At 44.0% G+C, this 24,761-nt stretch overlaps 1 protein-coding gene across 5 annotated transcripts in view; it reads left to right on the top strand.

Moving 5' to 3' along the window:
* MANSC1 (MANSC domain containing 1) overlaps positions 1 to 12,861 on the top strand; it is a 25,884-nt gene extending 13,023 nt beyond the window's left edge. For all 5 annotated transcript variants that reach the window (XM_025213449.1, XM_025213451.1, XM_025213450.1 and 2 more), the window contains one exon: positions 7,010 to 12,861. In XM_025213449.1, the coding sequence (XP_025069234.1) occupies positions 7,010 to 7,908 (899 nt within the window). In that variant the 3' untranslated portion in view covers positions 7,909 to 12,861. The remainder of the gene's footprint in view (positions 1 to 7,009) is intronic.
* The last annotated feature ends 11,900 nt before the right edge of the window (positions 12,862 to 24,761 follow it).

Below are 24,761 nucleotides of genomic sequence, written 5' to 3'. Positions count from 1 at the left end.
CCCGGGCCTTTAAATAACCTCTCTGACCTCAGCAGCCCGGTCCAATCGAAGCTGCCAATACTGACTACAAACCGACCAATCTGCCAAGCATCCCTGGCTACCTGGGCCCGCACGCAGGGCCGGGCTTTTCCCCCACCCCTGCCCAGGTGACCAGAGCATCACCTCCCAGGCGCCAGGCTTTTGTCATGCAGACAAGGTGGGAGATCCCTGCCGTGAGGGATTCAATCGCAGCCTCTCAGGCTGGCAGAGACAGATCTCTGGAGAGGGGCACCGACAGTGGCATTTCTGCCACAGCAGCCAGAGTATGGTTCTGGCTGTCCAGGCTCTGGTTTTGGACAGCGCACACAGCAGTGCTTTTTTACTCTGTGCTTTTTTTAGATATTTGAATTTCCTAGTATCTAATTTTGTCACTGAGCTGCAAATATGCAGCGTGGTGAACCAATTCACATGCTCTCTGTGCATTTTGCGGTGCCTCAAAAGCCTTTGAGTTGCCACAAAGCATGTGTTCCCACTTATGGGGATGTAGCCTTCTTGTACAAAACTCCACAAGTTCAGCCACCCATGATACTGCTGGATTCCTACTAAAAATGCTTGTAGAATACCATGAATCATTTCTTTGAAGAGCAGAGACTGGTGATGGGGGGAGAGTTTATCAGGCCATTTGAGAGGATTTTGCAGGTCTTCTCTTAAATACTGTTTTTGTTTTAATTTTAAAGAAAGAGAACAGTAAAGCACATACCAATTTTCCTCAGGACCAGTATTATCTACTGTAATGCTACAAGCATACCTGGCATTTCACAATCATGTAAGACCAAGTCCTTGCTCTGAACATCTTCCTATCTACAATAGAAACAAAAGAAATTATCAAAACATTTTTATCTCCTAAAAATGTAGAGGCCCGTTAACCTAGACTTGGCTTCCTGTTTGGCATGTGTAAAACATGTGCTTCCTCTTAGGCATTTTTAACAGTGCAAAGTGTATGGATATTTAGCTCTTTATGTAGTGTCTTGTGTCAGTAGAACTTGCAGACCTCCTTCAAAATGTTTTATCACTATCTTCATTCTCAAAAAGAGGAACAGTGAGATGAAGAGAGGTTTAACGACTTGCCCAAGGTTAACCAATCGGCTACTGGCAGAACTGGCTGCAGAACTAGGTTCCCCAAGTCCTGTCTGCTGACATGCTTCTTCCATGTTGCCTTCATTGAAGAAGGTGGAAATATTCATGTAGGATGATAAGAAACCCTTCTGTGTTCTTCCCTGCTGTCTTCTGCTCCCTTCACAACATAAATCCTGCACAAATGCTCCTCAGTTTTTCTGGCTGTTGTTTGAAAGTAGTGAATTGGCAGTGCCCTGATAGCCTGTAAACTGCATAGTCAGATTTACTCAAATGCAACATCTTACACTAGTCTGTTGGTTTGTCTAAAAGCCTGGTCTTAGCCAGAGGGATTTTGTTCCTCAGCCTTTTGTCCAGCAGTGAGAAAGGAGTGGTGGCTTAGATGATCACGTTTGCTGTCTCTTGGTTAATTCCTTGTTTGTTAGGCAACACACTAAAAATCGGAGAAATGGGATGTTGCTTCCTAATTAGTTGGTATATCACTTGTTATCCTTAAAATATTAATCTCAGTTGACAAGATTTTTATGTATTAACAATCATGCTAGTAAAATACATCACTGGTATTAATAATAATGAGACATTATGAATAGTATGCATAGAAATCACTTTCTGTAAACCAGATATAATTTACAGATAATTTGCTCTGGGAATACATTGTGTTGCATAGTCTGGAAGAAAATGCCTGTTGTAACAAGCTGGTATGGAAGAATCAGGTAGATTCATATCTACCTGCAAGTACAAAGACCTCTCTTATTCTGTTTCTTGTTTAAATGAGGCCTTTTCAATTTGTTTTAGGACATAATTGTTTTTGTTCTTTGCTGCTCAACATGCCCTTTCCAACTTTGGAAAATAGCAGTTAAAGTAGATATTTCTGTTCCTTGTATTTCAAATATTTATTTCCTTATGACCCACAGAAACCATGGGGCTATGGAAGTAGCTGTTGTTTTATGAATGGCAGAGCCTTTAAAATAAAACTTTAAATATGTCCATATGTGTATTAATTTTTAAGGTAGACAAATGGAATCTAAATTGGTTCTAAATTCTCCATGTGCTCAGTTGATATCCGTCTGCAAGAGAACAGACAGGAAAATACCTCCGTTTGCTGATAAGGGAGTGGTACACCAGCTTGAGTTTGTATCCTGAACTACGTCGGTGGTGAATGAGTCAGGCGACTGCCTAGTTCTGAGTTTGTTAGTTTTGCAGAGATGCTGTAAGTCAAAATCATGGTGGGGGAGGGGCGAGGGGGTGGAGGAAGAAATGTGACCTTCATGCATAGTTTTTTTAATCTTTTTTTTTTTTTTTTTTTAAATCGGGGTCACTTATGATCATTCGTAAATCTGGAGATCAATTTGTTTGTCTCTTTATCTGTGTTGAGGTTAATTAAGGTTATCTGGGTGACATTCGCCACACATTTCCACATTTTAATGGCTTTTGTCAAAAGGAATCTTTGTGGCATTTTCATTGCTGCTGTAGCTCTCTTTCAGAAAACAGTTTTTCTTAAGAGGTTTTTTGGTTGATGTGCTGGAATATTTCACCATGAATTCTAGGTTATACAAGTCTTGGGCATGTGGATAGATTTTGGTTTATGGGCTTTTATATGTGTATGGGTGGTATTTGCTTGGGAGCTCAAGTATATTCTTATCCTGTTTAACCTAGAAGTGAGGCAAGGGTGAGGCACCATACCTTCTATAAATCCAGATCCCTGTTGGCTGATGAGAATACACAAACTCTGCCAGTTATTTAATCTTTCCAAGAACTATTACTCAGCTGATTGTTAAGTTGTTTTTTTCCCTGTTGGGTCTATATAATATCTTAACATAATGAAATAGTGGGCAGGAAAGTGAGTGTCACTTTTTGTCATGCAGCATGTCTGTCTCTTGCTACCGAATTTTAGTTAGTAATTCCAATATTGCAGCTGTGCATTGCGCTGCTTAAATCCTTATTCAGTTGAACTTGAAGGGCAAATATAATTTTTTTTTTAATGGTGAACCTCACTGCTTGCTTCTAAGAACTCTCTTGTTCCACTTCCCCTTATAATGTTTCCCACTGGTACCTTTTGTCACACTTGTTATCTGTTCTTTCATTTCTTCCTATCTGCTGAAGGAAAAGATATTTTTTCTCTTGGTTGCAAGTTATTAGGAGGCTTTACATTGATTCCTGTTTCTGTGGAGCTCTCCTGCTGGCTGGGAGATAGGAACATCCTCCTAGTCTGTTCATTGGTACATGGTTGGTCTGAGGATCCATGACACGCTCCATCTGATACACTCACTGACAAGCACGGTCACAGCAGACTGCACCTAGGTTTTGTGTTTTACCATGTCACAGAAGAATAAAAGTCTTCCACCAGTGTTGCCACTAATTCCATGCATTAGTACAACATGGTCTTGCAGAATATTGAAGTCCTTGATTTCTTGTAGTACCAATCTAACATACCAATGCTTTTGAATTTCTTCCATATAAACAAGCTATTGAAATAGCAAGCCTAGACTAATTTAGGCAGATACATCCATGAGAGATGTAAATTGGATAGCATGGGGAGGGGAGGGAAATGGGATTTAGTTTGTTTTTAAAAAAAAGCAGAATTCCTGCTTCCTCTTGCAGAGAACAAAGACTAAATTCTCCACCCTGTGTATAAACAGAAGCCTCAAAGTTGCCTCTAAGTCAAGTTCACTTGCATGGTAAAAGCTAAGAACATTACACCAAGTACGCAAAGAATCTGAGTGAGGTAGAGGTCAAGCAGTGCTAGTGAGAGGGTTTTCTAAAACATTGCCAATCCCTGCCCTAATCATTGGAGCAGGAGGGGCTGCTTTAACAGAGCTTAGTTCCAAGCATATGCTGCCTCCAACCTGATGCGTGCTGCTGCCACCGCAGTCACCACTCTCCATGCCCCCTCCCCTGCAGTGCTGCCATCACTGCTTCTCCCCATTGCTCAGCTGCCATGTGGGTAAAGCCATGTGGCCCCCTGCTGTTGAAATGCCACAGAAGCCCTTTGGCTCTGCAGGCCAAATGAAATAGCTGTCAGGGCTGGATCCCACAGGTTAAGGTTGCCAACCTCCAGGTTAGAGAACTAATCTGGAATTTTGGTGACTTGGTTTAAGCCCTGCCTCACCACAGGCTTTCTATAAGACTGGGCAGATAGGCTCTTTGTGTTCCCAGTCCCTGTCTGTAGTACTCTTCTACATGAAGGAAAATTTACATAAAAAAGAATTGTATGGTGCTCAGACACTGTGATCATTACTTTCAATGCATGGGTAAATGCAAGTATGACTTAGTAATTTCTGCTCCTTAGTTGGCAAAAGCTAAGAATGACTTCAAGGTGATTGGCCTCTCACTGTCTTTAACCTATGAATAGTAGTTTAAACATTCACAGTAAATAGGCAAAACACTCCTGTAACAAAGAGCCACGAATGCACAGAATTGAATGCTTACTCAAGATAGGAAGCCATTAAGAACGGGGCCCAGCACCTTTAGGTTTCTTAAAGGCATGTTGATTTGTGATGTGACAACTGTAAGTGAACATACTTATTGCTAAACATTCTGAAAAAGTGATCCTAGGCCTGGGGCGGGCAATTATTTTGGATGGAGGGCTGCTTACTGAGTTTTGGCAAGTGGTCAAGGGTCGCGTGGGTAGCCCCGCCCCTTCACAGGTGCCCTGCCCCCGGTCACCATCTTGGGACTGGAAGTCCTGCCCCAACCTCTGACCTTTGCCACTGGAAGTCCCTCCTCTTGCCCCTGGAAGTACTCCTTTGGGGAAGAGGGTTTGCCTTCTTAGGGGAGGAAAAACAAATTACATACTAAAAATCAAACACCCATAATAATATATTTTAATTTAATTTTAAAAATATTTTTGTCCTGGTTTGTGGTGTATATGCAGAAGTGATTGCATCTGAGGGTTTCTGGGGATGGATGTGTGTGTGGGTATGGATATGGGTATAGGAGCCATGTAGTGCAGAGTGGCTGGGCAGGAAAGTGGGGAAAGCAGCAGGGGAGTGAAAGCGAGTGGGAGCGCGTGGCCTGCGCCAATGTCCCAGGCCCAAAGTACGGTGGTAGGAGCATGGGGCATGGGCTGGCAGGGGTCTGTGGAGCCAGGCTGGACTGCACCAGCAGGGAGAGCGGGGAGCTGACCTGGCTCCGTAGAGCCCCTGCCGGCCAGGACCCCACGCTCCTGCTACCCTGCTCTGGACCCTGCCAGCAGTTGCCCTGGGACACCAGCATGGGCCCCGCACTCCCACCTCGCTGCTGCTAGCTTCCTCATGCCTGCGCACTCCCAGCCCCAGCCCCGTGGTACAGGTGGGGGCCAGCACACAGCCCTGACCCCGTGCTCACTGGTGGGAAACAAGCTGGTACTGGGTGTGGGGGAAAAGCAGCTCTGCGTCCCCATGCTCGGCTCCCTGCCCCTCTGCCGCATCACTGCCACCCCACGGAGCAGTGGTAGCAACATAGAGCAGGCACAGACAGCTGTGCACAGGCTCGAAGTGGCTGCAGCATGGGGTGCTGGCCACAGGAAAGGGGAGCAGCCACTTTTCCCCCACGTTGAGCACCAGCTCGTTCTCCACTGCCGCTACTAGCTTGAGCCCTGCGCCAGCTCTGGCCTCTCCCGTCAGGGCTGAGCTGTGGCAGCAGCAGGTTGGCAGAAGCTGCTGCTCAGGATGGAGGAAAGCAGCCACCCTCCTTGCCACTACCGGGCAGTGTTTGCTGCAGCTGCCTGCCTGGAGCCCATGCTGCGCTAGGCTGTGGTTCAGTTGCTTCACTTCTGCCTCTTGGCTGCCCAGCAGCTGCTCCACATGCCCAGTGCTGCTGCGCTGGGCAGCCCAGAGGCAGTGGTGAAGCAGCTGCACCACAGCTGATTGCGGCACGGGCTCCAGGTGGGTGGCTGCACCAAATATTACCCAGCAGCAGTGAGTGGGGGGGGCACTTCCCTCCGCGCCAAGCCGAGCAGCAGCTTCTCCGGAACGTGCTGGTGCTCAGTGCAGGGCAAAAGGGGCCACTCCCCCTTCCCGTGGCCGGCACCCCATGCTGCAGCCACTCCAAGTTTGCGCAGAGCTGCCTGTGCCTGCTCTCCATTGCCACTGCTACCCCATGGGGCAGCAGTGATGCGGTGGAGAGGCAGGACAGCCCCATGCAGGCTGCAAGCAGCTGGAGCGGGAAGTGCCAGGCATGGGGAGGGGGGACCCGCTTTTTCCCCATGCTGAGCACCAGCTTATTCCCCGCAGGCAAACGAGGGGTCGGGGCTATGCACTGCTCCCCACCTGTACTGCGGGGCTGGGGCGGGGGCACTGGGAGTGAGCAGGTGTGCAGGAGCCAGCAGCAGCCAGGTGGGAGCGCAGGTGGGGCCCAGAGCAGGGTGGCAGGAGCGCAGGGTCCCAACCAGCAAGGGCTCTATGTAGCTCCCCCTTCTCGCTGCTGATGCAGCCCAGCCTGGTTCCACAGACCCCTGCCAGCCTGTGCTCCACACTCCTACCATCCTGCTCTGGGCCCCACCACTGCCGCTGGCCCCATGACACCAGCGCAGGCCCCACACTCCCACTCACCCCTGGCCCCAGCACCACTTTCCCACCCGCCTACCAGCTTGCAGCTGCATGGCCGGACCGTGGGGCTCAGCAGGGGCCAGCCCCACCCTGAGGACTTGGGCAATCCCTGCAGTCCTCCCCCCTTCTTACCTGAATTTCCCACGCTGGCACAGCCACAAGCAGCCCCACTGGGCCCTCAGGCTGTATTTTGCCCGCCACTGTCTCAGGCAAATGCAAAGTCTTGATGCTGTGGGCAGATTCCTTGCTGTGTTTTTAGGGCAGGCCTATTTTTATAGGATACTTTTTTGGATACTTTACTAGGGAGAAAGCAACTGGTTGCAAAAGTGGATTAAAAAATTAATCTCTATTTTTCTTTCTGTTTTTAGATTCACAGATTCTGAAAAAAAATCCTTTCACAAATAAGAACTTGCACTTTGCACGTGATGACTCAAATGGAGAAAAGCTTGCGAAGACACAAAATGCTCCTCAAATTCAGGCAATACTCCTGAATCCAACTGTCTCTCTGCAGCAATATATCACTTCCCGGATGTCTGAATTCATGGACCATGAAGTAGAACATTTAGATAATACTGAATTGCACTCACAGTTTCCTCAAGACCAGGGGAAGAAAGCTCCTAAGAACTCAGATTCTTTTCCAAGTGAAAAAATGACTGACCTGTTGCCTCCTACCAATGCTACTACTGCCCATGCTGAACTTAACACCCCCACTGCCACTACCCATGCTGCACCTAGCACTACCACCACTACCAATACTACTGCCCCTGCTGACCCTGCCACCACTAGTACCACTCCCACTACCTATTCCCAACCTAGTACCACCCATACCAGTGCTACAGCTACTGCTTTTGGTAAAATTGACCACATGATCAAAAATCCTCAAACTACTACAGTGTCTGCACAGCTAGGGACATCTGCTACCAAAATAGAGCCAAAGACTGCCTCTGTTGCTGCCAATAGCATCTCCAGTCTCTTTTCTTTTTCAGGTGTTACTTTACCCAGTAAGGAATCCACAGATTCTTTTCAAAACACACACCAAACTAAGGGGGAACTTGCTTTAGAAGGCTACTTGTCAGATGATGTTTCACAAAGCAGTGCTGTCTCTCATTTTGGTGAAAAGAGTAGCCTCATCACAGCTTTATTTTTTGGGTTGATGTTCTTGTTATTAGCTGTTACACTAATAGGCAGAAGAATGTCTGAATCTTTTTGGAGAAGGCGCTATACCAGGCTAGACTACTTGATCAATGGAATGTATGCTGACGTATGATTGCTTAGAAAAGTGAAATAATAAATCACTAGTAAGTGTAGCCTTCTGTAGCAGCTGAAGATAATGAGTTTTTGAAACCTAGTATTGAGGTTCTGGGGAAGGTGTTCTCTTTTTGCTGTAAGAGGGGTATGGAATTACTGTTCTGAGGTTTTGCAGGGTTTTTCATCTCCCAGAAAAAAAAACAAACCTCACTTAATTGAACTATGGTGAAATGTTGTTTATTTTTGTTTTGTTTTGTTTTATTTTATCATTTAATAAAATCCAAGTTAGGCAGAGAAGACCTCACACTTCAGAGAGAGGACATTTCAGGAGATTAATATAATGTTTCATGCAACCAGGTTAGGTAGTAAACAAAAAAAGCTGCACAAGCAGCACAGTGTATTGAATATAGTTTGCTACAAAGCTATCTGGGTGCAAATACTACTGTAATTGAATACTATCTACTATGCTACCTCTTGCCTTAAAAAGGATCTCTAAGTTCAAATCAATTCCTGTTCAAAACACCACAGTGAAAGAAGTAAGGTTTACCATATACATAATATCTGCCGTAAAGTCAAGGAAAAGAAAGGTTAAACCATGTAATGATATGCGTCTTCAATTCCTCAACACGCATACAGCTGGCTATTGCCACAATTGTTGTAAGCCATGTGCCAAGTTTGTAAGCTACAGTCTTGTTTCTGCCTTTCCTTTGGGGATGTCAGTCTCTGCTCTCTAGTGACTTTTGTACATGTCACAGAGGCAGCCTTTGTCCTACTAAACCCATAGTTAAGTGTCTTCCTAACAAAAGCACTACCTATTGACTTGGCATATCCATGTAAAGGATTTTTTCCCCTAATCCAACTCATTCCTAAATTGCTATGACTCGACAAGAAAAGAGCATGCACAGAGTTCTGATTGCAAGTGATAGAGACAATGGAGTTGCCACCATCAGAGTAGAGAATGGGAGGTTGCTTAAGACTTCCAGGTAAATAAGAAAGTTTAAAGGAAAACTGTGACTACATGACATTCACTGAGCTCAGAGATGTGTCCTGCAATCAATAGAAATGAATAAACACGTGTCTTCTGATTTTTATTATGGCTGAAGGGGAAGATTGTAAAACATTACAATTCATTATGAACCACTGAACAACCATTAAGTCTAGAAACTCTATTTCTGACTGAACACCCAGTTCCTTAAGTATTGACTTGACAGGCACATAATAACAAACATTTCAGCAGAGAGACGAGCACTAATCTTATGGAGAAATATGTATTTTTTTTCTTTTAAATAGGATGTGACTTATCCACAAGGTGTTTTGTGGTTGGGTATTTGTGTTGGTTATTTTGGAAGGGGGAAAGGAGGAGAGGGAATATAGATTGAGCCACAAGTAGAGATGTGAAAGGTTAAATGATTGATCACTTAACCAATAAGCCTAGTGGTAAGAAGTTATTTTACCAGTTACTGTTTTGCATGGGCCTTGACACAGTCCTGCAGGGAAGGGAAGCCATGTGATGCCTTAGCAGGAATCAGAAGGTGGCAGGACAGGGAGGGGGTGGGGTGTGGGGGGGTATAGTACCCATAGCCTATGAGGTTAAAGAAGAAAACAGTAGGCAGCCTAATGACAATTAAGCAATTAGGTGCTTGCAGGTGTTCCCTCCCTCCCAGCAAAGGGCTTCACCTGAGCTGTGCACCTCCTCCCCCTCAAGGGCCCTGGGAGTGGCTCCCAGCAGCAGCTGTGTTATCAGTTAACCATTTAACTGATATAATCAGAAGTTAAATGGATAATTTTTTTTAAATGATATTTACATTCCTAGCCAGAAGGGTACAGAAATAGCCTCAGGATAAATATCTTAAAGGCCCCATTCTTAATTCTAATAACAGCTGTATGCAAGAAATGTCATTGTTCACGGATAAAGGCAATTCCATTGTGTACCGTAGGCAAAACAAAGTTGTTGAAATGCTTCTCTAAGTGAATCTTATTGCATTAATGACCAACTCCTCCACAGTTTTAGGTCTTAATGTGTTTTGATTATAATAATATTACTTAAGACCTTGAATTGCTAGAAATGAAAGAGAATGGCAGGAAATAACTAATAAATTGGGAATAAATTGTGAATTTGGCTGTTCCTTTCTCTACAGTCAATTTATTTGTTTCCTCTGTTTATATGGGTTTTAGCAAGGAACATGGGAATAACTTTTTCAGGTAATGGGTTTGTACAATTACAAATAAACAGAAACTAAATGACTTCTTGTTTCTTAACTGTTTGACTAAACTTGAAGTTGATTGTGTCTGTTGCAAAAGTTCACATTTGTGTGAAGTCTTCAATATAACCTCTGCCAGTTGAGCTGCTTAATATATATTTAAATTAATCATAGTCCTAAAAACTTCATGCAAGTCTACTGTGGTAATGAGACTCTTGGGGGAAGGATTGTGTTAATTGCTTTAGTATCCTGCATCCTCTAGGGCTGTATTTAGTTAATGTAGGTAAGCATGAAGTCAGAACACTAAACCTAAGCCAGACAGCAGACAGACTGCTGGCATGCTAACAATAGAAGTATGGCAGGAAGTTGTACACATCCAGTGACCAGATCAGCTATGTGTAAAGAGGTTGAAATTTGACTTCTGCTCTGAGAGGAACAAAGTATTTTAAAAACTCTTAGTTACTGGACTGAAGATATTTTATATGCACCTACTAAAGAAAGTATCTCCTCTTTCATTCTCTTTATCACGCTATTCTAAATAGAAAATTGCTGTTAGGAAACTTGATAGATTATTCTACTTCTGTTGGTGAATTTTGAAGCTATGCTTGGACACTAGAGGGCAACAGCAGCTTGTGAAACACAATCAGTGAGCTAAAGACACCCATTTATAAGTGCTTCAAATGGTTGGATTTTTTTTTACTTTCCAGTCTCTGTCTAATCTTACTGAGGTGAATCTTGGCAAAAAAGCTTTTCACCAAAGGAAGTTTTCTGGTGTGTAAATGTATGCACGCACACTTAAACATGGAATATACAAAGCAATTGCTAATCAGTTTAAGATTGGAGCTATTTGGAAGCAGACTAGCCAGTAAACAAATCCTTTGCTAAATATTACCTTGTCAAATACAAACTTAAGTATTGTGCTAGCATTTTTAGTAAGTGCCTAGAGGATGAATGAGAATTGGCTTAAACAGCTTTTAGGTTCCTATTGCTTATAATATTAATTTTATGGGTTTAAACCTCATTTCTATGCTTGTATATAATTTGCAATAAGAAAGAGTAAATAGGCAAGACAGCACCTGTAAAGTTCCATTATGTTTTATGTTGTGCCTTTCAGCATTATTTATCTAATGTTTTGGGGCCCACTTCTCTTTTTATGCTGCATGCTCAAAAAACAGCAGAAGTGCACCCAACTTTTTAGTGACGTTGACTAGCAACAGCAATTTAGTTGAAAAGCAAGAGACTAAAAAGATCAGGTTGCAACAGAGTATTGAGAAAATAGGCTGCTTCATTTTACATTAGGCTTTTTTAATATAGGAAAATAATTAGAATAATATTTTGAATGAACCACTATGATGTGATAAACTGCATTTTGGGACTCTTAGCATAACTCAAATTATGTTTTGGCATAAGACCAAAAATTAATTGACATTAATCACCTGAGGGCAGTAATTGCCATAGCTGCCTAGAGTACTTCATTATATTATTTCATGTGTGCCAAGCAAACATGACTGACACACACAGATGGTGTGTGGTACCATGCAAAGAGTAGTAAAAAGAAAGCTGTCCTCCAGAACTTTTGATTCATGTAGGAAGAGGGAGAAGACAACTCCACACCTCAAACTGCTACAAATTTAATTTTATATATTTTTCTGAATTAAAAATTCAACTGTTTGCAGTCCCTGAAAGATAAGGTACTAAGCATGAAACGGTGACTTCAGGAACCTTTCTGAGCTAAAAGTAAATATGGAGTGATAGAGGAAGATAATTAGAAAAGTCCTTTTTAGTTTACATTGTAACTAAAATACCTCATACTTTTGAGGTATTTCAAAGTGAGAAAAATGACTGGATAGTCTTTCTAACCTGGCTGAAAGGCCTTTTGAGATAGGCATAGATGAATATGTGTTGCTAGGAACATTAAGGTTGCAAGCATCAGACATCAGTGATGCTGAAGAATTTTTCACTCAAATTAATTAGTAATGGTTTTGTCAAGGTATTGCCCCACTCCGCCTGCCCTTGATGCACTTCTGGAAGCATGGAGTGCAATCCCCCGTACCACCACAGTGCTGTCAGATCAGTGGATGTTTTTTGGTTTCTCGTCCTTTCCTAAGAGTAATCTTTATCATCTCCCATTTGGTAGCCAGCTTCTCTGAAAAAAACCAATGACCACTTCCCAAAGGTGCTCCTCTCTTTTCTTCCTCTTACTCTCCTATGTTTATGCAAGTTTACCAGCATTGTCTGGCTTCCTGGTGATCCAAGTTTTTCCTTTTTTACCCCACCCTTGTAGTCTGTCTGAACTTTTTCGTTTTGAACTTCTCTTCTTCAATCTTTAGGCTAGAGTCATTTTTCTAAAGAAAATCTCCTTGCTCACCCTTGAAGGCTTTTATTTTCTTGTGGTAGCTCTTAAGGATATTACCATGCATACCACAAATTTAGTTCCTGCCATTCTTCACAATGCTCAATACTGTCTGTGTTCTTCATGTATAATCTGGATTAAATATACTTTTCCAGAGTTCTTACAACTATAATAAATCACTGCCTTCTGTGAAATAGAATACTGTTCATTTAGTAAGAAAATTTAAGGATAGCACCTTAAAAATCACTAGGCCTGCTTCTTCCTTTCTGTGTAACTCCTTTTACTTTAGTGGCCTTGATCCATATTTGTATGTGTATAAATGAAATAACGGGGCCCACATTCCTAAGAGTACATGGCATAATTCACTTATAGCCACTTTTTGTTTTGTTTTAATAAAGAATTGACAAATGGATACTTAACTGCCAATGGAAAAAAGTCCTTGAATACTTACTGCATCATCTCTACGCTGGGTACTTCCTTGAATGAAATGAGCCAGAAAGTACAATCTGTGTTCAGCACAATTGTGAATGAGATTGGATAAATGTTTTTCACATCTGTGAGCATTCTATTTTTGTATGTAGTCCCACTAAAGACAAGAAGTTCTTTGTGTTAAACATTTCTTATGAAATCTAGGGTGAGAAAAATGGCTAGGTAGTCTGTCTAACATGGCTGAAAGGTCTTTTGAGTCTGGAATAGAGAAATGTGTTGCTAGGGACATCAGGGTATTTAGAGTTGTTCCCAGTTTTAGTTTATTTTTACAGAAGCTAATGAATAATTTTTATCAATTTAGAAAATAGTTTATTTAACATTGATGAGAAAGTGGAAGATGCTGTCTGCATGCAGAGATGGTTTCTACTGCTAGGAACAATTCAGAATGGCCCCCAACTTTCCTAGCTGGGAGAGATGCTAGGAAAAGGAAAGGAAAAGGAAAAAGTATGGTCCTTTCTTGGTACCTATTACAACTTCTGTATGTTGAATGACTTTGAATGATACTGTCCAGACTTGTACACTACATGATGATTCTCCAGTGCTTCTCAGTGCTTCTTTAATGCTCACTAGGTGCAGAAGTCACTTTGCCATTAGAAGAATTCACAGAAAAAATGTTGACTGAATGGCATTGTGGAAGATGTTTAGTATTGATTTTAAGTCACTTTTTTTTTATTGGTAGCTCTTAATGAAAGTTCTTGGTAGCTCCCTGTATCTGACCCCCTTGGACTCTAAGGAAATTATCTTCTTGCATCCCAAGTAGTTACGGATGCTAGAACACTTTCATTTCACTATCCAGGTATTGTCTTTGTGTATGAAACTCCCATTATTGTCAGTTGGAGGTCCACGTACAAATAGTTCATAGGCTTAAGTCAAGTATTTCCACTTAGTGCCTCATAATTTTCCAAAACAATTGTCCTCTGAGTCTACATGACAACGCTCAACCAAGAAAGAGTAAAATGTATTAAAGGTTCAGAAGACAATCTGTTCAAGTGTTCCTGATTTATCCAACTATGACGGTGCTTTTTTTGCTTTTGTTTCAATGTATGAGATGATAACTCAGTGCCTATTTTTGGAAAAATTCCAGGTTTGATGCACAGCTGTCATCAAGGACTCTGTTTTGGGAGAGTCAGAAGTAATTGGTTGTGAAGTATGCTTATAAACAAATGACAATATCTCACATGGCATTCACAATCTGATGGTTGCTACTAAAGTTAACAATATACATATGTGACTTTCCTACATACAAGAATGGAGAACCCCATATTAATATAAGTAACCTTTAAGGTTACTTTATATAGGGTTACTTTATATGAGGTTAATCCTTAAGGTTGATATATCCTTTAAGAATGAGGCAGTCTGAAAAGTGACCTATTGAATAAATTGGATGATACATTATGCCATTATGCATCTGTGGCAAAATAAGCTTCTCCAGACATGTTCTTCCTTGGGGGCTGTAATAGTAGTTTCAGATCTATGATTTTAACTCTTTGCAACTGCCAAAAGGGTGCCAGTTTGACGGCAGGTTCTGTGGCAACCACCTGTTTCCTAGGATTTAGAATGAGGCCACAAGCCAATTTCATAATTCCAGGTGGCACCAAATGTCACATACTCTCAACCTAATTTTGACCAATTGAACTCTAAACTCCTTTTTTGCTATGTGTGTTTATGTAGCACCTAGTATAGTAGGAGCCCTGGTCATGAATCAGGTCTCAGTAAAATAACTGAAGTGCATGTTGCATTCCAATGATTACTTGAGATTGCATGCATCCATCAGTTTCCTTTTTTTTCCTGTTTTTATATTTGTATTGCAATGGCTTAAGCTTTATAGAGACAGAGATAAATTTCTTTGCAAAATATTGCATATGTTAGAGTGCTATGTCACTTCAGACTCATAGATGTGGTCAGAAGGGACCCCGATAGGCCATTGAGTGCAATCCCCTGCCCTGGGCAGGAAAGCAATTTGAGGCCATTGTTCCTACTTACTCCAGGGGGTGCCCTAGTAAATAGAACATCTCCTACTCCCTGCTGCCCTCCCCTGATGAATTTATACGCAGCCACAAGATCACCTCTCAGCCTTCTCTTGAGAAGGCTGAAGAGATCTAAGTCCCTCAGTCTCTACTCGTAGGGCCTTGCCTGAAGGTCTCTGACCATATGAGCAGCTCTCCTCTGAACCCTCTCAAGAGTCTCTGCATCCCTCTTGAAGTGTGGTGCCCAAAACTGGACGCCGTACTCCAACTGTGGCCTGACCAGTGCTGCATAGAGGGGAAGCATCACCTCCCTGGACCTGTTCATCAAGTGCGGTTAGCCTTGTTGATCACTTCGTCACTGTGAGGTTTCTCCTTACGAGTGTGATTTTTTTTTTTTTCCTCTCTTTTTGTGTGTCTAATTGCTGGATGTTAGTCCTTCTGCGTTATAGACCGATTTTCTCCTGCCACGTCTTAATCTAATTTTTGTTAAAAAATTAGAGTTTTTTTCTATACAGTAGGATGCCGACAGTAGGACGAGACTTGTATCTTAGTGATACCTTCTACTTGAGTTCCCTCGTACCATGTCCAAGCACATTTTTGTTTTGATGGAATACAATTCATATACGGTCGATCAAATTTCTTTATTATTTTTTTCTACCATTCATTAACTTCAATACAACTTTTGTTCCTTTCTACTGTTTTACATACTTTGGTTTCTACCTTCAGGAAGCTCTTAGTTACATGTTTTTAACATCACCGTAACAACATGGCCACAACAAGTCAAAGTTCAATCCAGAACTATGTACAAAAAACCACCTTTTTTTTTTCTTTTTTTGACCAGGGTAATGCTTTCAGTATATTGTTTTCTTCTCCTTTAAATTTCTGTGAAGAGGTATTAGCCTGCGGAGCTCCTCCGTGCACCCTTGACTCCTGCCTGCCTGGGTGTGGGAGCAGCATGAACTTGGGTTCTTCTTCTCCCTAATACACCCAGCGGCACTGGCAGTCCCAATTGAACTCCCTCGAAAACAGCAACAAATAAACTCAAACCGTAAAAGAAATAACTTGCCCTCCTTAAGGGATCTACAAGCATCTGCCGCTCCCTCCTTCTCGCAGTTTCGATTCTCCTTTTTGTTTCTTCTAATACCCGAATGATCGGCACGCTGCCCTACTTATCCAGCGACTCCAGACTCCCACTTCTGGGCACATCCTCCTTCTCCAGAAACAGAACCACCTCCCCGGACCTCTCCATCTCTGAGCCCGCACTCCGCTCTCTTGTGTCACTCACGCCACTCCACTCCTTCCCATGTCTTCCTATCTTAAAGGTCAGCTACTCTGAAAATGGTGTTCTTCCGGTGCAAACTGATTTTTTGTTCCCTCACCTTTGTTTATAGCTAGTCCCTCTTCACAGTCACATCGATGACTCATGTTTATCTTGGAGTCAACTATGACTCCAAGATCCCTTTCTGCGGCTGTGCTGCTGAGAAGGTCATCCCCTAGCCTGTAAGTGTGTTGGTGGTTCTTTTTGTACAGGTGCAGCACTTTGCACTTGTCTTTGTTGAACTGCATCCTATTTCGTTCTGCCCATTTTCCAACCTGTCCAGATCTGTCTGTATCCATTCCCTACCCTCTGGTGTGTTAACTTTGCCCCATAATTTGGTATCATCTGTGAACTTGGCCAGGGTGCTCTCCACGCCCTCGTCCAAGTCACTGATGAAGACACTGAATAGCACCAGTCCAAGAACCGAGCCTTGCGGGACTCTACTGCCCACATCTTTTCAGGTGGATATTGACCCATCCACCACTCTCTGGGTGTGACCCCTAAGCCAATTTGCCACCCACCTGACCATCATCTGTAATCCTCTACATCGCAGCCTGTCAGTTTATTTACGAGAACAGAATGAGATATCGTATTGAAGGCCTTCTTAAAGTCTAGGCAGATGACATCTACCTCAACTCCTGCGTGTCAGCATTTTGTGACCTGGTCATAAAAAGAAACAAGGTTAGTCAGGCAGGATCTACCTGCAATGAATCCGTGCTGATTTCCTTTCAGCATTATTTCTCCTGCTGGGCTCCCACAAATGTGATCCTTAATGATTTTTTCCAGTTTTCCCAAGGATAGAGATGAGACTAAGTGGCCTATAGTTTCCCGGTTCCTCCCTCCTCCCCTTTCTGAAAATAGGGACCACATTGGCCCTTTTTTAGTCTTCTGGGACCTGACCAGAACACCATGAGTGCTTGAACAGCCATGCCAGTGGTTCTGCAATGACACTAGCCAATTCTTTCAGCACCCTTGGATGAAGTTCATTCGGGCCTGCTGATTTGAACACATCCAGCCCCTCCAAGTGCTCCTTCACTAAGTCTGCTAACAGTTGGTGGGCTGGTGTCACTCCTGTTTCCATCTATGATCCAATTGGGAGATTTGTCTTGGTATGTGTCTAGGAGTACACATGCAAAGAACTAACTGAAGAGCTCAGCTTTGCCCCTCTCTGTAACCAATTGCCCTAGTTTGTCTTGTAGGGGTCCTGTACTACCCTGCGCCTTCCTTTTGCTCCCTATATACTGAAGAAGGATTTTTTGTCCTTAATTTTTGTCGCCAGCCTAAGTTCTAATCCTGCTTTGGCCTTCCTAACTGATTCCCTGCAAATGCGAGCCAAGGAGGTATACTCCTTCTTGGTAGCCACCCAGGTTCCACAGCCTGTATGCCTCTTTTTTTGCCCTTAGGCTTTCCTGGATTTTCCTGTTTATCCAAGAGGGCTTCTTGGCCCCTTTACCCCCTTCTATGTGCAATGGGATTGTCTCCTTCTGTGCCCATAAGATCGCTCCCTTGAGGAACAACCACCCTTCCTGGACCCCCATTTCTCCAGTGCTCTTGAGCTTTAATGCCTCACTAACTAATCTCCTGAGCACACTTCAGCCCTGCTGGTTAGTTTACCCACCCTTTGCCTGATAGTGAATTCAGTCAATCAATGGTCACTATCCCCTAGGTTACCTTGTATCTGCAGAGTCCCCACCAGGTCATCCCCTGTAGCTAACACCAAGTCCAGCAAGGTGTTTCCCCTAATGGGATTGTAAAGCTCCTGTGTTAGGTGGAGGTCCTGTATGCAGGTTAAGAACCTATGTCAGTGGTTAGATTTGGCTGACATCTCCTCCCAGCAGATGTCAGGGTAGTTTAAGTCACCCATGACAACCATATCTCTTAACCGGACAGCCTCCGAGAGCTGTCTGGAGAATTCCAGGTCTATTTCATCCTCCTGGTGTGGCGGTCTATAGTAGACCCCACTACCAAGTCCCTTTCCCCCTGACCCCCTTGTATCCTAACCCACAGTACCTCGGTTTGGACCTCCTCTAATCCCATTTTGATTATAGAGGATGTATATTGTTCCTTAACATTGACAGCAACACCCATCCCCCTTTTCCCTCCCTCTCTATCCCATCTGTACAACCTGTAACCCTCAATGCCTACTGCCCAATGGCAAGTAGGGTCCCACCAGATTTCAGTTAGTCCAACCAGGTCAAAGTTGTGGCTTGCAAGCAGGAGTGCAAGTTCCTCCTGCTTGTTCCCCATGCTCCTAGCATTAGTGTGGAGACATTTAAGCCCCCCAGTGGGTACCCTTGGTACCCCCCTGTCCTGATGTCTATCGGGCCGCTTAGTGCTTACCTTAGTGCTTACTTGTACTGATCCAGTGCAATGCTCATGGCTCGCTGATCCTAGGTTCTCCTTATCTTCTGCTTCCCTGTCCCCTGACAAAACTAGTTTAAAGCCCTTTGGAGATCAGCCAACCTGTAAGAGAACAGACTCTTACCTTTAGAGGAGAGATGAAGACCATCTTGCCCCAGGATGCCTCTCTCATGGAAATACAGATCGTGGTTGTTGAAGCCAAAACCCGCATAATGGCACCAACTCCAGAGCCTCAGATTGACTTCCCTGATGCAGGCATCCTGATGCAGATGGCAACCACTGACTGGAAGGATGGACAAGAAGACCACTTGTGCCCCTGACTTCCTAAGCCTGGCTCCCAGAGCCCTGTAGTCTCTCATGACTTGGTCCAGACTACTCCTGGCTGCATCTTTCATGCCCACATGGATGAGGACTATGGGATAGTAATCAGAGGGCCAGATAAGGTTGGGAATCCTTACTGTGATGTCCTGAATCCTGGCTCCGGGTAGGAAGCAAACCTCCCATGCTGTGGGATCCGGTCAACAGATTGGTCCCTCTATGCCTCTCAGGAGGGAGTTGCCCACTATGATGACCCAGCATCTCTTCCTCCAGCTGCTCAGTTGTTGCTCAGCCTGCCTGGTGTTTGTTGCAGACGTGTCTTCCCCTGTGGCATCATCCCCAGCATTAAACACAATGGCTGAGAGTTTTGAGTGAACAAAAGCCAATGTTTATGGAGCATACAGCATTGATAACTCACTGCAAAATATCATGCTTGCTTTTAGGTTAGAGACAAGCAGTGATAGAAAACACTACAGGTCATCAAGGGAGCTGTTAACACCATTGTTAAAATCTCAGCCATAATATTGTATTAAGTAGGGTTTGGTGTGGTTGTGTCTTTGCATTTAGTAAACAGAAAAACAGCTTGTTTGTAGAGCCTCTTTAAAGAAAATAATTTTGATTTGGAAAACACTTGCTAACTTTTAAATCAAGTCTGCTTTTTTTCCTTAGTTGACTTGCTGGATTACATTTGTACTTTGAGCCTATCTGGGATGTATGTCTCTTAAGGGACCTAGTAATTCCCCCACCCCTGCCCCTGTATTCAGTTTCTTAGGGATAATCTGAATGACATGTTGCCAAATCCTGTTTGAATCTGAATGATGTGCCTCAAATTTAGCTAAGCAGCACAGTTTCCCCCTAGTTTGGTGTGTGAAAATCCTCATTGCCCTCCATTTAAATGCTGAGTAGGGGGAACACTTGCCTACTCTCTTACTGGACAGAACACCCACTTGCTTGAACATCTATAAGATATCTGAACACAAAAACAGAGAGAGTGTGAGCATGAAAGTGTGTTTGTTTAGTTTCTTTTTTAAACAGATGTCATGTTTTGAATACCGGTACAGTGAAAAGGGAAGGAGGATTGAAGGACTGTAAAATGTATTTATTCTGAAGAGGCTTATATCATGGTAGTTAATCAGTGAATCCTTATGAGGGGTTAAAAGTGGTAAGGTACTGAGAACATCTGTTCCCATTGAAGTTTCTGGGGGATAAAGGTGTTTTTATACCTCAAGAATTGGGCTATTAATTTAAAAAACCCAGTTCATACACTTCCATTGACTCAGTAAAATTTAATTAACTCAATGATGAGCCACTGCAAATAGCCCAGTAGCTCAAATGTTTTGGGATCTGTGATGAAGCCTGAGTTCCACTGGGGCTCTCCATGAGCACCCTGGGAAGGGTCTGCCTCCAACTCTTCTGCCATGTCTTTGGTGTTTAAGAAGAAACAGGAAGGTTCAGTGTTGATATTCTGGGTTTTTATTCCTCCCCGCTCCCCCTGCTTTTGGGGATTACTTATGGAGTGATATATTGATGGCTTGGGGCTCCACCTTCCGTACACCATGTCCACATGCCCGCTACAATGTTGCCAAGGGTGCATTTGTCACCCGATCAAAGCCACTGGTCTCCTTCATTGGTATCAGTGATGGAACTGCACCAATAGAATCTTGCTCTCTGTCTCCCATGGGGCGATGGTAGATTAGGCTGCTGCTGTGTATGAACTAAAAGGAAATCAGCACAGATTCATTGCAGGTAGATCCTGCCTAACTTTGTTTCTCTTTATGACCAGGTCACAAAATGCTGACACGCAGGTGTCGAAGTAGATGTCATCTACATAGACTTTAAGAAGTCTATGACGGTATCTCATTCTGTTCTTGTAAATAAACTGACAGGCTGTGATGTAGATGATTACAGATGATGGTCAGGTGGGTGGCAAATTGGCTTAGGGGTCACACCCAGAGAGTGGTGGTGGATGGGTCGATATTGACCTGGAAAGATGTGGGTAGTGGAGTCCCGCAAGGCTCGGTGTCCTTGGACTAGTGCTATTCAATGTCTTCATCAGTGACTTGGACGAGGGCGTGGAGAGCACCCTGGCCAAGTTCACAGATGATACCAAATTATGGGGCAAAGTTAACACACCAGAGGGTAGGGAACAGATCCAGGCAGATCTGGACAGGTTGGAATAATGGGTAGAACGAAATAGGATGCAGTTCAACAAAGACAAGTGCAAAGTGCTGCACCTGTACAAAAAGAACCACCAACACACTTACAGGCTAGGGGATGACCTTCTCAGCAGCACAGCCGCAGAAAGGGATCTTGGAGTCATAGTTGACTCCAAGATGAACATGAGTTGTCAATGTGACCAAATGATCAACAAGGCTAACCGCACTTTATCATGCATTAGCAGACGCATGATGAACAGGTCCAGGGAGGTGATGCTTCCCCTCTATGCGGCACTGGTCAGGCCACAGTTGGAGTACAGCGTCCAGTTTTGGGTGCTGCACTTCAAGAGGGATGTGGAGACTGTTGAGAGGATTCAGAGGAGAGCCACTCGTGGTCAGAAGCCTGCAGGCAAGGCCCTACGAGGAGAGACTGAGTTACCTAGATCTCTTTAGCCTTGAGAGGTGATCTTGTGGCTGCCTATAAATTCAGAAAGTAAATGCAAAAAAAAAATAAAAATGAAAAAAGAAATGGGGTCTTCATGCTCAAAACCTTGCTTACCAATAACAGAGCCAAAAAACTCTCCTGGAGTGCTCACAAATAAAGTGAAAATGCTGGTAAAACTGCACACGTAGTCCTGCCAGCCACTCCTGAGGCTTCTCCCCTTCAGGGAGGAGGACAGTCCTGAAAAAAACCCTACTCTGGTCTGCTGGCTTCCCAGGATGGGTGGAGCTGACAGCCCTTAGTCCCTCTTTGATCCCTTCCCTGGAGACTCCTCAGGAGTCTGCCAAGGTCTCCAAATGCCAGACTGCCTCCTGGCTCTCCACCCTGCTCTGAGCAGGGTTGCAGTTTCTTTTATGCTCCCAACACATCGTGGCTCCTTGATACCATCTACTGTGCATCCCCAGAGCCGGAAGGAGCAGGAGCGTATAAATCGCCATGGCGGCACTGTATGCCACTCCAAGTCTGGTGTGGTGTTCCTGCAGGTAAGTCTATTAGAAGACTGGCCCTCGGAGCTCTCCGCTCAACCACTCTGCAGCTGTCAGCTGTGGCCTTGGTGAGGTGTCCTGATGAATTCTGCCCATCTACCCAAGACTTGCCATTACAGGATCATTTTAAGTATAGATCATTAAATTTCTCTGAGACAGTAGCTCAATATAGATAACTAACAGATGTAAGTGTAGGCCCACAACCTAAAATGGATGTATGTCTATAAAATATCAATTTGAAGCCAGTAGGGACTATAAGTTATGTACATAAGAAGCAAGTAGTCTTGGGGCAGCAACTGAATGGAATAGTAGTAGGTATCTGTCTGTCTTGCAAGGATAGAATTAAGCCGAGTGAGACATCAGCTTGCTGAATGTAATCCTTGCTTGAAAAGTACAGCTGGAGTGACAGCTCTAGGGTACAAAAGCCTGGGCAGTAGAAGAGTACTTAAGAAGTATCCTGCAAATATTTTTCTCCTTCTGTAAAGAGGTACGGGTCTTTGATTTAAATTGGTTTTTAACAAAATCCCATGGATTTTGATGCTTTTTGGCATAATAAGTTAATAATTTATAGTCACAATGAAACATAGGAAGTGCATAGCTTCATTAACAATCTTGCAGTTAAAGTGCCAAGAATCATAAACCACAAATGAACATGTATTTGAGGGTGGAAATAGTATTTTAAATGTATTGTTCACAGAAAAGAGCTTTTAATATGCCAAGATTAAATGGGGATTTTGTTCTGTGTAAGCTCTTTTCAGATCATTCTAAAGGTATTAGATTTTTTCAAAATTGCAGGAAGGAAAAATTAGTAAAAGTTGCATTAACTGTAAAGCCCTAACACTTGAAAAGGCATTGGAAGAGGCTTTATAAAACAGGTTTATTCAGACCCAACTCACTGCCTTTTGCATTACACAGACCCATGTGACCAAGTACTATATATGGACTGGGGTGTCAGAAGGACAGAATGGATGTTCTTGCCATAACCACGTTTTTGTTCTTGAGAAGAAAGTAGGATCTGTTTATTTCAAAACTGAAAGCACAGCTTTCTATAAATACCTTTGAAACATGTATGACATAGCAAACACCTTTGCAGGGGCTCTTGGTGTTCCCCTGTCACATATCTGTGTTTTTATTCCCAGCTGTACATGAAGGGTCTTTGTTGAAGGCCAGTGCTGCAGAAAAAGTACTCAAAGTAACCAACAGAGATGGGAGAGAAAAAAAAATCACCAAATGAATCTTTAACCATACATAATTGATGCTTCCACCACCTCTTTGCTCAAAAAAATTAGTTATGGGCCATAAACTGTGAAAATCAGTATACATACAGTCAAAATATAACTTGAGCAAGAGAGTTTGTGGCAACCCAGTACTGCCAAAAGCACAAATTCAAGTCCCTGCTCATGCTAAAGAAGGTTAGAGGCTCAGTAAGAATGCACCTTTGTTCTCACTTTGATTTTGAAGAAGATTTTACTATCTTTAAATATAAACCCCTCAAATATCCTTTATCATGATCCTGCCTCTAACTGCTCAAGTAGGGGAAGACTCTGAGATGGAGGCACTGCAGATGAAGGTGACCCAGGTGAACTCTGAATTTGCAATGAACCAGTGACTCTTTTGGGTGCAAATGGATATTGTGCATGTGTTTATTTTATAGACTGAGAAACCATACATTCTTGCATGTAGAAAGCGTTGCTTGTGCTCCCATAATTCTTTCCTTCAGAGAGAGGTTGTTAACCAGGGATGGGTAATTATTTGGGCTGGAGGGCCACTTAGGGAGTTTGGGTGGGCAAGCTGTTGCAGGCTGGGGCAGCACCCCTCCCTGCCCCGTGCAACAGCTCATCAAAACTCCTTAAGTGGCCCTCTGGCCCAAATAATTGCCCATACCTGGGCAGAGAGAACAAAGGCTAGGGGGAACCTAACCTTTGTTCCCCACTTCTCCCTGCACTCCCTCCTTTGCCCCAAGTCCCCAGCACATGGCCATGCTGGTGATGCACTGTATTCCCACACACCAGCTCAGGCCATGTGGGTGCACCTGGGGCGGCTCCTGGCCAACCCAGCCGAGGGCCAGGGACTTGGGGAGGGGGAAGGAGTGCAGGGAGAAGGGCGGAAACCAAGCACAACACCAGCCCAGTTAGGCCCAGATGACCTGCAGCTCCTGGCCCTCTTCTCCCTCCACCCCAAGTCCCTGGCATGTGTCCAGGTCGGGCAGGAACCACGTCAGCTGCACCCATGTGGCCCAAGGCAGCATGTGGGAATACAGTATGGCACCAGGCCAGCCTGGCCACATGCCAGGGACTTGAGGCAGAGTGGGAGTGCAGCGAGAAGGGGGCTGGGAGCTGTGGGTTATCTGGACTTGGCCAGGCTGGTGCCACACTGTTCTCTCCTTCTCTCTGCAACCCCTCTGCTGCCTGAAGTCCTTGGCACATAGCCAGGTCAGAGCCATGCTGTGTTCCTGTGTGTCACTTTGGGCCACATAGGTGCAGCTGGCGTGGCTCCTGCATGACTTGGCTGTGATTGACTTGGAGCCACGCCAGCTGCACCCATGTGGCACTTAGAAGCCCATGGAAACAACACCGGTTCCTGTGCCCCTCCTAGGTCCCGGCCCTGCAGAGCCTAGATAGTCCACAGCTCCTGGCCCTTTTCCCCCTGCCTTCCCCTTCCCCTGCCAGTGGGGAGAACCTTACTTGAGCTTTGACTTGCCAGGTGAAGGGTTGGAGCACAT

The sequence above is a fragment of the Alligator sinensis genome, unplaced genomic scaffold (assembly GCF_000455745.1).
Source record: "Alligator sinensis unplaced genomic scaffold, ASM45574v1 scaffold91_2, whole genome shotgun sequence".
Taxonomy (NCBI): domain Eukaryota; kingdom Metazoa; phylum Chordata; order Crocodylia; family Alligatoridae; genus Alligator; species Alligator sinensis.
The sequence above is the reverse complement of the archived record's forward strand: the minus strand, read 5'-3'. Positions and strand labels throughout refer to the sequence as shown.